We start from the raw sequence: 13,012 nt of genomic DNA on the forward strand, positions 1-13,012 counted from the left end.
TCAGGTTTCCTTTATTATGGAGAGTACGAAGCTTTGAACTAAGAGTATGAGGCTTTGAACTAAGATGCAGATACTTATGTAATGATCTATAACAAAAAATCTGTTCAGGTTTTGTCCTAGTTCTGAGTACCCCGTTTTGCAAGGCTCAGTACAGATGGGATGCACTGGAATCAGGAAGTTGGGCTCAGTCATGCAGGACACACAAAAACAATCAGACAGTTGTAAAAGCATCATAATAAAAGAAAATGGTGTAAAACAAGGATTTTGAAGAAGGATTTAAAGATGTATTCCCAAATGTATGTTAGGAGCTTTCCCACAGCAGGAGGACCAGGAGAAAGAGAGTGTAAAGTGTTTGTTTTGAAAATCAAACAGGTAGAGTGACAGAGACTAGCATCATCAGTTATCTGATGGCACGAACCAGCCTCTTGATACTGTGATAGATAACCGGAAAGGTGTGGATAGACTCCAAGGATTTTGGAAGGTCAACGGGAAGGATGTGTAGGGTGGTAATATAAACAAGATTAATCCAGGCTGTCACACAGCACACCTTCTCTTTGCAAAAAATGCTAACTACAAAGGAACAGCAACATTATCTAGCATATTAGAGGCAAAGGCTAAGTTGAAATGCTTGTTTTCTGATCCAATTATTTTTCTGAAGCTAAGGTACAAAGATGGACCTGTAAGCAAAGAGGAGGAAAAGAATTGCGGTTGAAAACATCCTTCTCTGTCTGCCTTCAGGGAACCTGTAAAAACTGGGGAACACAGGAATCCTGTGACACCTATGTAGCAAAAGGGTATGTTACCATTTCAGAGTGTGCAGTGCAAGGGAAAATAATCACTCAAGCATGTACTAGGAGAGCACGTAGTGTTTGGCAAGAAAAGGGAAGAGGCGCAAGCTGTCAGCCAGAACTGGTAAATCAAGAAGGATAAGACTGGAAGTAAGGCCTGGGATTTAGTGGCTAATAACTCCATTGAGGGCTGTCTCAACAGGAAGCCAGATAAGTAAACATCACTAATATGGATGGAAAAATGTGATATGTAGAAAGGCTCAAAGGAGAGACTTGTCTCCATGGAATTTTGCAGTGAAGTGCAAAATAAAATGCAATTCTGCCACCAACACGCAGACTGGGACAAGTGAGGTGTTTGTACCCACTGAGTATAAGTAAGGTTGGTATTCCCAGTTTATATGGAAATTGGGAGGCTTAGTACAGTTGCACTCATTGGTTTTTTTGCTTGTTTTGCTTAGTGCAGCCCTGTGCTATCACTGAATTCACTGTTCTGTGTTAAAGGTGGAGCTCACTCTGGTGGAATTACTGCTGTCCTGATCTGTATATTAATAAATATATATTAATTTGGTGAGTGTAGGGTGCAAGTTTCATCCAGAATATGTGTTTTTCAACTAATTCAATTTCAATTTGACTGAAGCATGAGTCTGTACTTAAGGTATCTTACTGCTGTTTCCTGAAAGTGTAAAGTTTACATTTACTCCTAATGAAAAATGATGACATGACTGATACTACTGTTTTGGAGAGTATGAAGAAGAAATGCTGTCAGTGCTGAAGAACTTTTTGAGGACAATAATTTCATCAGATGAAAAAGAAAAACCAAGAGGGGTAAAAATTGAAAAAGCTTGCCTTACTTTCACTGGAGGTATACCCAAAGAATACGGAACACATCCCTCTGGAAAAACAACAGATTTTAACAATGGTTGGTGTATGTATCTTCAAAGGGTAAGTCACACTTGGTATTTATAGAGGAATAAGCTACACAGCTAGCATAAATTAGGGTTTTGTAGGAGGTTTTGAAGATAAAACTGAACTGTACTTGTTTTGGGATTTAGCCTTTTATTTCCAGACTGTAGAAAACATGGGTTTTAGTGATCTTAGTCAAACAAACAGAGCCATACAAGAGTAAACAGGTTGTTAATCCAAAATCACCTTAGGGCCTTCTTCTGCTGCCACTGAAATCAATGTCTAAATTCCCATCAGTTTGAGTGGGGTATTAAAGAAAGAAAAATAGCTGTAATATCCATGTTAATGTATTTGCTAAATATGTGAATTAATCAGCAGCTTGGTAAACTGGTTCAACAGCCTGATGCATCTGCTGAATCAACCTTGCCAAAACAGATGCACCATCTGCCTCACAGTTTCTAAAACACTTTTAAAACAAAGCAACATTTTTATAAGAATAAAGTTATAAGTTGATTTTGGTGTTACATGCCTTCATCTGTGCTCAGGCAAAACTACTTGGAGCAAGATGCTGTGTATCTCTAGTGCACCAAAATAAACCTTCATATAAACTCTATTTATGGTAGAACTTTTAGGTATGAGGAGAGGAAGATAGTCTTGCTCCTATCTTATGTCTTGAACCATAATATTGTAGAAGTTTTTGCTTTGTCATGTTCATACTTCCTATGTAGGAAAAAACATACAGAAAACAAGATGAAGATGAACTTCTGTTTTGTTGAAGTCATTCAGAATATTTAGTTCAATCCTTACTGCAAATGATAGACTTTCAGAAGTGCTAAAAGGATTAAGGTGCTAAATATCCATGAGCTTTCTTCACTTTGGTACCTTGGGAAAACCTCACCTTTAATACTCACATTTACCGCTATTTTTATGAGCCACTTTTACATTATTGGTAACAGGCAGTTTTAATACTGATATTTCAGTAAGATCCTCTTTTGTTGCTTATTTTTACCCCTTTGCACTTTTAAAAGCAATGCACAAAGGATCTTGGAGAGAAACAAATGAGAGTTCACCATCTTCTCTCTACCATAGTCAGTAACTGGGGAAAATAGAAACAGGTTGGTTTTTTTTTTTTCTATTAAAATGTCTGTGGAATAGAGCATTTTGCTTGAGGTGAAACTTCTAACATATGGGAACCCCTAGAGATGCTGTTCAGGCTGTAAACTTTGCATGCACGGAGGCAGTTTTGTTTCTTCACCTGGTGCTCATTTGCATTAATCCCACCCTATATATATGGTTTCTTTCTAAACAGGAGACAGAAAGCATCCAGGGTGGCCAAAGTCCATGAATAGCCTTACTGAAATGACTGACGAGTGCCAGGAGTTGGGAGAGCTTGCTTGGACACATCCCAGTATACCTGGAAACAGTGCCCCTCAGTGCTTATTTTCTTTTTAAGGGTTGAACGTGTGCAGCTATGTTTAAAGTAGGGAAAGAAAACTGTGGAAGATACAGGCAATTTTATTATGGGGACACCCTGGCTACAGCCACTATGTTAATGTGCTGTTTTGGAACCCCGGCAACCCTGCCTCACCTTCATACTGTTACTTTAGCAGAGTTTTGGGATATTTGAATCGTGCTGACAGTGATTTTCTGTTGTGCTGGCCCAGTTTATTAAGGCAGTATGTGTCATAAGTGTGGGTCAGCCCTTACAAATCTGCCTCTCTTGGTATTTCACAATAGTCTGCGAAGGTGTTGCTCAACCGGAGTCCCAGCCCTGCAGCCATGGTGTACAGAGGTGTTGAATCTCCTGAATCAGATGTGGGCCCTTAGGCAATCCTTGCTGCAGCTGAGCTGTGCTCATGCTGCAGCTCCTGCTGCTGAATGATGATATTCTTTTTGACTGTCCTTGCAGATGTTTCCAAATGCAGTGTTTTATTTGTGCATCAACAAATGATCTGATATTTGCTAAGGGTTTGAATCTAGCCATTGAAGAATAATAAATGACTGTTTAGGTTGAGCTGAAATTTTGCAGCCTGATTCAGTTACAGTGGTGACTCACTTAGAGTTGGTTCTCACATGATTCACAAAGTGTATGGGTGACTCAACCCACAAATTTACTTAGCTCCCATGTTATTTTCCCTCTTAGTGAAAAAAATTGGGTATAATAAATAATCACAGCAAACCTTGATGTACCCTGAGGTAAAATAAATATATGTGTTGAAAGGCTGCATATTTGTAATAATAAATTATTTAGTGAGGTAAGGATGAAATAATAGGATGTAGGAATTTTGAAACAAGAAAGAAAAGTTATATGCATTCCGTTTGCTTTTGTTGCATAGCAGAGATAAATAAAGGAAGAATAGTTACTTTCTCTATTATTTGAGATGCTCAGAGAGGCTGTTTTGACAGTGTCCATACTTACTGTTGTAGCCAGTCAATTCTTGGCATTTGTTCTATGAAATAAGCAGATGTAGATATGTCCTTGTCTGGTTCAGACATTTCAAAGTGATGTCAGTTCAGAAAAAGTGAGGTTCCCAGGTTCTGAACTGGGTCTTTTTAGGATGCAGTAGCTGGCACACCTAGTCCTGAAGGACCTGAAGTTGGCTGTCTGAAAAATCGATTGAGTTCCTTCACAAAATCAAATTCTCAAAGGTTAGAAATTCTATCCCAGCAGGAATTGTATGAAGTTTTTCTTCAAAAGATGCAGCTGCTGTCAGTGTTTCATAACCACATGCAGAGGCACATGGCTGTAGTGTAAATACAGTCTAAATTACTCTGAGTTTGGAGTTAGGTGGAAAGATCACCATAACCTTTTTTGTGCAGTCCCAAAATAATTTAAATACCTAAATAACTACATACCTCTGAGCTTTACAGCACTGAGTGACTAATCATCATAAATGAAACAACAAAGAATCAGGAAAATGAAGAAATTCTGCCCTGTCAGCTGGCTTGGTCTTTTAAAAGTTCATTAGCAAGCAGAAATGTTTCTATACCTCACAAAACTCAAATGTCAGTAATAGACATAAATTAAATTTCAGAAGTCCATATTTTACAGGAATTAAATTACAGGGAACAAATAATGCATGGTTTGAAAGACTATGATGGGCATTCTGAATTCTTTGAAGAGATAGTTCTTTCATAGATTGTATCACAGATTAGAGGAAACTGCAACATGTTTCAGGTATGGCAAGAAATTTCTGAGAAATAAAATGGATGGTACTGTCAAGCTTCCAAATACCAGGGACATAAAAGACAGCCCTGAGAAAGAGTACCTTGGAACAGTGACAGGATAAAAATACGCAGCTAAAGGACTTCTGTGCTAGTGAGAGAAGAATAAAAAGGCTAAAAAATAACCATGGAGTGTCACATGCTGAACCACGGCAATGCAAAGACTGGAGGAGCATTTCTGTGACAGGCAGAATGCTGTTCTTTTATCACAAAGTTTGCCAAGCAGCCACAAGCTGTTTCAGGCCTCTTTATAGAGAGTGAACCAAATGCACATGTTAATTTGAACTTTCCCTCAGCTAAAGGAGAAGGTAAAAGGATGGCTTTGTGCTCAAAGCACAGAACTGGGATTTATTTATTCTTGGTTCTGCCGCAGTCTCCTTGTGCAACCTTAGGCCAAGTTATTCATCTCTTAATGCAACAGTCTCTCCATTTGTAAAATATATGATACATGTCACAATGGGTGTTTGAGGCTAAATTGTTTAATGTTTGTGAAGTGTTTTGGGACAGGGCAGGACAGTTATTAAATGCTGCAGTGCAGCGTGCAAGGTTATGCTAATTAGTGCCTTTTTAAACACTGATCCCTTACTGTATGGAGACTAATACCACAAACTGATCCAATTTCAGTCTATGGTACCTTTGACCTCACTCGTTCTGAGATTGGTCTGGAACGGAATGATTTATTTTTGACTTGGTGGTTATGGTAATTGATTAAATAAAAATTTCCCAGACTGTCCCTTAGAGTACTCTGCATTTACTCTTCCCTTAGGCTCTGCAAGCTGGCCTTTCGAAAACGCTGATTTTTTTGAGTCATAGTTTTAACAGTTTAGGCATAGAATAGACACACTCCCAGTGGAAGAATCCATGAGAGGAAGGTGTATCCTTACAGATGGATATTGGCAGAAGACATGTCATGAAGTGGCTCATTTCATAAGCACTACCTGTCAAAGAAACCCCTTTGCATATATCACTGATTCAATGGTGTGGTGTAAGGCCATGAGTAAATGTATATTTTGATAGTTAAACTACAGCTATGCTTTTCTAAGCAATTATGTTTTTAGTGTTTGCTAATGTGTTTTCTTATCAGGACTTCTGGTAGATCATATATGTATATGTATGTTATATATAACATGTCTGGTCTCCTTATTGCTGAGCCCCTGTGTAAAAACCCGTGTGGTTCTTTGCTGGTATGGCACAGCAGATGCTTTTGCTTTTTCTATTGTTGTAAACAAGCTGTTGTGACTGATACTTCTTTTCACCATATGTCCTGAACACTCCCAGTTCATCGTTACATGTAATTTCCAGGATGCTTTGTAGGGTGTGTATGCCTCCACCCCATTTCAAAATCAATGTAGCTCTCAATGGATTGACTAATGACTGCAAGGTGTTACTTAGCATGCTGGCTTTGGCTGACAGTGCTGCTAAACGAACAGTTGTTTGCTTAATGTGTCTTTCATGGTTCTCGTGTGAAGTAACTTATTCTGAGGAATTGAACATGCCAATGACTTCAGGTCTTCTGGTACGCATTTATCTGATGTGCTTCTGAGAACAAGAAGGAACAGGACCCCAGCTTGGTGTCCCAAACACTGATAATCTTGCCTTGTCCATTAGCCATATCCTTTGTTTGTATTGTCCTCAAATATTTTGTTATGCTGATCTCATCATTCCTACATCCATCAAGAATCTCTAGAGTAGGAGTGGGTGGGTGGCAAGAACTAAAGAAAACTGCAATGAACCTGTAAAGGTGTTGTGTTGATGCAGTGTATAAGGTGTTGTAGTTCTGTCCCACTGTGAGGATTTAGGACTGATGGGACATCTTCTTTCATTTGTTTTCATTTATGTTGTTGTGTAGACCATTCTCAACTCTCTTCAAGGCATAAGATATGCAGCACCAAAGAAAAATTGCTTGTGCACAGCAAAATGTATTTGGTTGTTATTATAGTGGGTGGACATGCCTTATTATTCACCTGTGATGTGTTGACCTTCCAGAAGGTCTACCTTGCATTTCAGTAATAGAATGTGTGTGGTACAGTACTGTGTGGTCAGGAATGGTGTCTCTACTAATAATTTTAATGAAAGCAATCATGTGGAGGTGAACAGAAACTGAATTTAAATTGTAAACATGAAAGAAGTTAAACTACAAGAAAGTGCATTCTTTGAGCATCTCTCACATCTGACTCTAGGTTTCTGTATGAGGTGGTTGTCTGAGACTTTGTCATATGTGCTGGTCTGTCCTCACAATCTAGTAATGTATTGGAATTGGGAATACAGCTATTGGGAATATAGCTGGTGTGAAAAACTTTTTTTTTTTTCTCTTGATTTGCTTGACAGCTGGTGGAATTGTTCATGTTGCCCTTAGCACATAGCAGGCTTGCTCTTACTTTGATAGACCTATGGCAGCAAGCTGTGTGATTAGTTAGGTGCTGAGGGAGAGTTTTATATACCATTATTTACCATTCTCTTGAGGTTAGTAAAATATCTTCATGCAAATTTTTGTAGCTCTACAGTGGCACAAAGTTTATTCGTGTGCATATCATAGAATCATAAGAGTATCCTGAGGTAGAAAAGAGCCACAAAAGTAATTGAGTCCAGCTCCTGGCCCTGCACAGGACACCCCCAAGAATCCCACCGTGTGTCTGAGAGCATTTTTCAAATGCTTCTTGAACTCTTCCAGGCTTGGTAGTGTGACCACTTCCCTGGGAGCCTGTTCCAGTTCCTGGCCAGCCTCTGGGTAAAGAACCTTTTCCTAATACCCAACCTAAATTCCTCTGACACAGGTTCATGCTGTTCCTTTGGATCCTGTTGCTGGCCACCAAAGAGCAGAGGTAGGTACTTGCTCTTCCCTTCATGAGGAAGCTGCAGGCTGCAGTGAGGTTCTCCCCTCAGTCTCCTCTTCTCTGGACTGACCTCAGCCGTTTCTTATACAGCTCCTCCTCTGAACTGTTGACCATCTTTGCAGCCCCTCTTTGGGTGCTCGCTAACAAATTTATATCTTTCTTACATTGTGGTGCCCCAAACTACACACAGCACTCAAGGTGAGGTAGCACCAGCATAGAGTGATGTAATGCACCTTCTCAAACATATGTCCTTTTCGGTAGCATAATGCTGTAAGTTACAGCTCCTGCCTTTTTCTCTGCTCATATGTATAAAGTCTTAATTCTTGGAGTTGAGAACCACTGTTTGAACTAACATTAGCTGTGCCCTTCTTTTCACCTCTCAGTCTGAGGGTATGATTGAAGATGCTATGTCGATGCATATCTGCACTCAAATCTTCCATGAGTCAAGAAAAAGAGATCCTGATGTAACTCTATCAATGTGTAATGTGGTCCCTGTGGAGAGGAAAAGATTATTGGCATTGTCTTTACTACTGATGGATGCCTGTAATGAATGTCTACATAATTTATTTTACTCTTTGTGTCAGTCTCAGCAACTTAGAATCACTTCAGGGTTATTTTTAGTATACACAGCTGGATCTTCTATATGGGATCTGGACATAGTGCTCTCATTTGTCATCGGGGCAGATCTTAGTGGTGGGCTGTTATTTGGACTATTCTTCTGTGTGTCTATATGTTATTTTATGTTGAAGAGAGAATGTCGGTAAAAACAGCATGATGTTGCAGAAAGAAATATGTTTGCACTGCATGAGTCCAGATCAAAGCATTCTTTTATAATGTCTTGGATTTTAAATGAATTTTGATTTAGTAACTGCCTTTTTGTTCTTGTGTACACTTGATGGCCAAATTCCTTCTCCAGCTGAGTACTGAACAATGCTGGTTGGGGTTGTGATAGGCCTTTTGTTGCAGCAGTGTGCTGTGATGCTGGCACAGGCAAACCATTTGAGTGTGTCTGATTGTCCTCATGGCACTCAGGCACACAGTATGCTCAGTTTTCCATTGCTCTTTTGGTCAGGTTTCATGGGTTAAGGACTCTACACTCCTGTCTGGCTCCTGCAGCTGTCTAAGCATCTCAGATGACATGCTGTTAGTCTGTCATAGTCAATGTGTTCCTTTGGTACCAAAGTATTACTGAGTCTTTCCCATTTGCAGCTGGACGTTGTGGTAGGTGATCTTTTATCTCCAGGTGTGTTTGAAAACTTCATGCTATCACCTGGTAGTGCATGTTTTTTACTTACTTTTCTTCTTGCCACAACTTGTGTCTGCCAAAAGTAAATGTGCCAAACTGGCTTTTCTCTTGGAAGAAGTAATAGTTCTATAGGTTACTTTGCTTTGCTTAAGGAATAGTAAAGTGGGGTTTTTTTTCATTTTATGTATCTGCTAAGTCCATTTTTACATGAACATTTATTATTTGTTTGGCTCCTGAAACAAAATATATTCTGTAGGATTTCCAGGATCTCTGTAAACTTTCAAACCTGTAAATGATTTGATGAAGTGGACTGCTTTTATTTCTCAGTAGGCTCATTTTTTTCCTGTCTTTCACAATGAATAGTGTCAGGGTCTGGTAAAAGGCAGAATTTAATGTGTGTAGTAAGGGAAGAATAGCTTAGGAGATATGGTACCTACCTCCTTTTCTTTAGATTGTCATATTTTGACATGATTTTGGGATAGAAGTGGCCTTTTTCTCGTTCAGAAAATGCTTAGCATTAAGGGTTTGACAGATGTCTACCTTCTTTCTGACTTGGTGCTGTTGCTGATCACCATTGCACAACACAGTCCCTACCACATGTAAGCTAGTTCTAATGAAGACCTATCAAAGTTACAGTTCCTTAGAATTTAATGTTGCCTTGAGAAACAGAAAACTCCAATTACTCATTTTAGGGGGTTTCCAAAGCAATTTTTGCATACTTAGAATATCTTAATATTGTCTGTGTGATGATTTCACTTTTCTGGGTATTTATTCTTCAGATCATTCCAGATGTATTTGCTGTAAGTAGGTGCTTTTCAAGAAACTGTGTTTTTGCCTGTTTATATGGCTTAGTGCTTCTAGTTCACGCAGCACAAATAAATTGAGGTGGTTTCCTTTCACATTGGCTGTACTGTTTTTGTTGGTGTTATCACACTACTCTTGTATGTAGATTATAGGCTTCTGTAAACCTTATTCTGAAGTGATAAGTGAGGTTTTTACAAAACTCTTAACAGAAGTTATGTCAGATTTTCTGTTATCTTCTTGCTTTCTGGACAGAGTTATATACTTTGATTTCATTCTCATTAAGTGTTATGCTGGTTCCTGTTAACATGTTTACCTTCACCATTCACACAGGTAAATTTGTCTGCCGGTCAGTTCTGTTTTCCCTTTTGTGGGTGTGAGAAATACCCAGCAAATGAGATAAATGACACAGAGAAGCTAATATCTACATTTCACAGTTACTTTTACTGAAATAGAGGTAACTTGGAGGTTATGGCTTCAGAGCAGGAAGCCTAACTGTAGTCAAAAGAAACTGAGATCATGCTAATGAATTTTTGCTTGATGTCTTGAAAGTGTGTCATAATGAATACATGCTATTTCTTATTCCTTACAGGTAAAACGAGAAAAACCAGAAAATTTACCAGATTTAGAAAACTTGGCGCAAGAAAAATTCCTTGAAATGGAGAGCAAGAACAGTGACTCAGATTTTCAAGGGAATGAAAAATATATGTATTTTAAGGATCAACTTAAGGAGATGAAAAAACAATGTAAGTCTGATTTTTAAAAAATAATTAATTGAATGCTAAACGGTAGGATTTGATTAACTGTCCTGAAATACAGAACTGCCACTTATGGCTCAAACTGAGTATTCTTAAAAACTTATTTAAATTTATATCTGTGTAGAAAAAAGCCAGTGTAATTACCTTGGTTTTATTTAGACTTCCACAATTCCTGCTGTGTTTGAATACAAATATCATGAAAAACACATTTTTTTTGTAAGGTGGGCTTTTTCGTTTGAAGACCTTTAGCATTTATTTTCTTAATTGATAGGATCTTCTAAAAGGATTAGGTAAGCTGTTTTCATTTGTCACTTAAACAAATTGCTCCTGTTTCACAACATAGGATGTGTTGCAACACTAAGGAGACCTTTGCTTTAATCGTAGAACTATATAGTTGGAAAATGCTTACTGTACGTGTTCTCAGGTTTACAGCTTGTGTGCACACACCATGTAACACTGCACATAACTAAGATCTGGGTTTTTTTGAATTAATGTAATTTTTCCAGTGTTAAAATTTTAAAGTTATTTGTGCTTAAATTACCAGAAAAGTTGGAGAGTAAACAGTTTGGTTATTTATGCAACACAGTAAAATTGTCTGCTTTTATTGCCCCACACATATAGCAGTCATTAAAATATCGCTCTGATTACTGGTTCTGGGAAAGTTCATGGGCTCTGACACTGTTTGTGTTGCTCTTCCCCAATCATGAAATCATTATGTTCTGAAATCATATTATTCTGCTTGTTGTCCCTTGACCCCTGTACCTATTCCCTCCCATCCTACATTTTGATTTCAACATAAACTGGTATCTCAGGAACTTTAGGAGTCATAGATTAATGATTTATACCATTGGAAAATGATATTCTGGGTGCTCTCTTGTAGCTGTCCTTGAGTTCTGTGTGTTTTTGGAGCCCTATCCAAAACTCAATGAAACTAGTGGAAAGAATTTTCCCACTGGACTTTGGATCATTTCCCTATAGAGATTTATAGGACATGCTTGACAAGGTGAATTTCAAATCTGGTATCTCAAGACTCCCTAGGATTAGAGCTTGAATGCTTAATATATTTGTTTCCCATCTTTATGCATTTTAGCACTGATCTCTGAGTTTAGTCGAGCACTACTCTAAGAGTGAACATACCAATTTGCAGACCGCAAAACAGTGTAATTTTCACTCTCTACATAACCGTAAAATTATTTCTGCCCCACCATTATGTTGTAATTTCTAATTTCCAAGTGTTTGTAACTAAGATAGAAATCTTGATAACTGACTTTGGATTTACTTTCCACTTTATAATTGCCTGAGGAAGGGGTGTATGCTGTAGTGATACATTCAGTTCAAGCTATAGGACTATAGCAACTGGCAGACCTGTTGAAAAAAGCCTCAAATTAAATAAACACAATAGAAATTATTCTTAAAAAAAAATATGAGGACATCATTCTGTTACTGCTGCCTGAAATCCAGATTTGTCTTACTAAACACTTGACTTGCAATATCAGCTGAGCTGAAGGCTAATAAAATCCTTTCATTAAAAGGTGTTACTAGTTGTTTACAGTTAAAGCTCTTGATTTACCTTAAAACATACTATATGTACATGTGGTTTTGGTGGGGTTATTTTTTAAGAAGATATTAAGGTCATCCTGTTAAATCTTCAGCATTCATGCTTGAGCCAAGTTATCTGTGTGTTTTTTACCTTCTTCTGTATGAGTTGTGATTTCAAAAGCATGAGTCCTACAACTCTGGCCTCATCTTAATATTATGATGTGTCTGCAGATTTTGGGACACATTTTAAACCTGCTGGATATGAGTTCCATGTATCAATAACTTCATCAACTACTACTGGTTAATATTTTGTTTTCAACTATTAGCCTTGCCAGGTGAAACTTAGTTCACAATTCCTGGCTTGTTTCAAGAACACATATGCAGTTGAGGTTCAGTTTTTAGCTTTTTTTCTGGAATACGGTTTTATTGCTCAGTTAGATAAAACATAAAAATTCCTGCCAAGTTTTCTCAATTGGGCTTTCCTGTTGTTGTTTTTTTTTGGTTGTGTTTGTTTGTTTGTTTTGTTCCAATATTTTCTATCTCGCAGGAACAGACAGGGTAGATACTAAAATGATTTGCCTTCCAGGATGAGTTACCATTAATGATTATGTATCTTTTATGCAGAGTTTAACATTTGTATTCTAGAACAGCTGAACAAGGAAATATTATATTCTCACATTGTCTAGCTACTTAGAAATTAACTAGGATTTCATGGAGAAAAACTTTCTCAACACAGTTTTTAGGTAGGTTGCAAAGTGTGAAGCAGTACAACCTTATTTTAACATAAAAGTAAGCTAATATATTTTCTTTTTTGATATTTGCTGCCACTGTGATGAAAGGAAGCTGCATGGTTGTTCCCTGTTCCCTGACAGGTGACAGGCAGTGCCATAGGAGGCTCTAATGCTCAGGGAGGAGAAT

General features: G+C 38.0%; 1 protein-coding gene across 1 annotated transcript in view; it reads left to right on the plus strand.

Moving 5' to 3' along the window:
• Window positions 1-13,012, plus strand: part of NSMCE2 (NSE2 (MMS21) homolog, SMC5-SMC6 complex SUMO ligase) — a 127,173-nt gene that overhangs the window by 49,323 nt on the left and 64,838 nt on the right. Inside the window, exon 4 of the mRNA XM_015617820.3 lies at window positions 10,390-10,543. Within this exon, the coding sequence (XP_015473306.1) occupies window positions 10,390-10,543 (154 nt within the window). The remainder of the gene's footprint in view (window positions 1-10,389; window positions 10,544-13,012) is intronic.

This window comes from Parus major, chromosome 2, assembly GCF_001522545.3.
Source record: "Parus major isolate Abel chromosome 2, Parus_major1.1, whole genome shotgun sequence".
Classification (NCBI taxonomy): Eukaryota; Metazoa; Chordata; class Aves; order Passeriformes; family Paridae; genus Parus; species Parus major.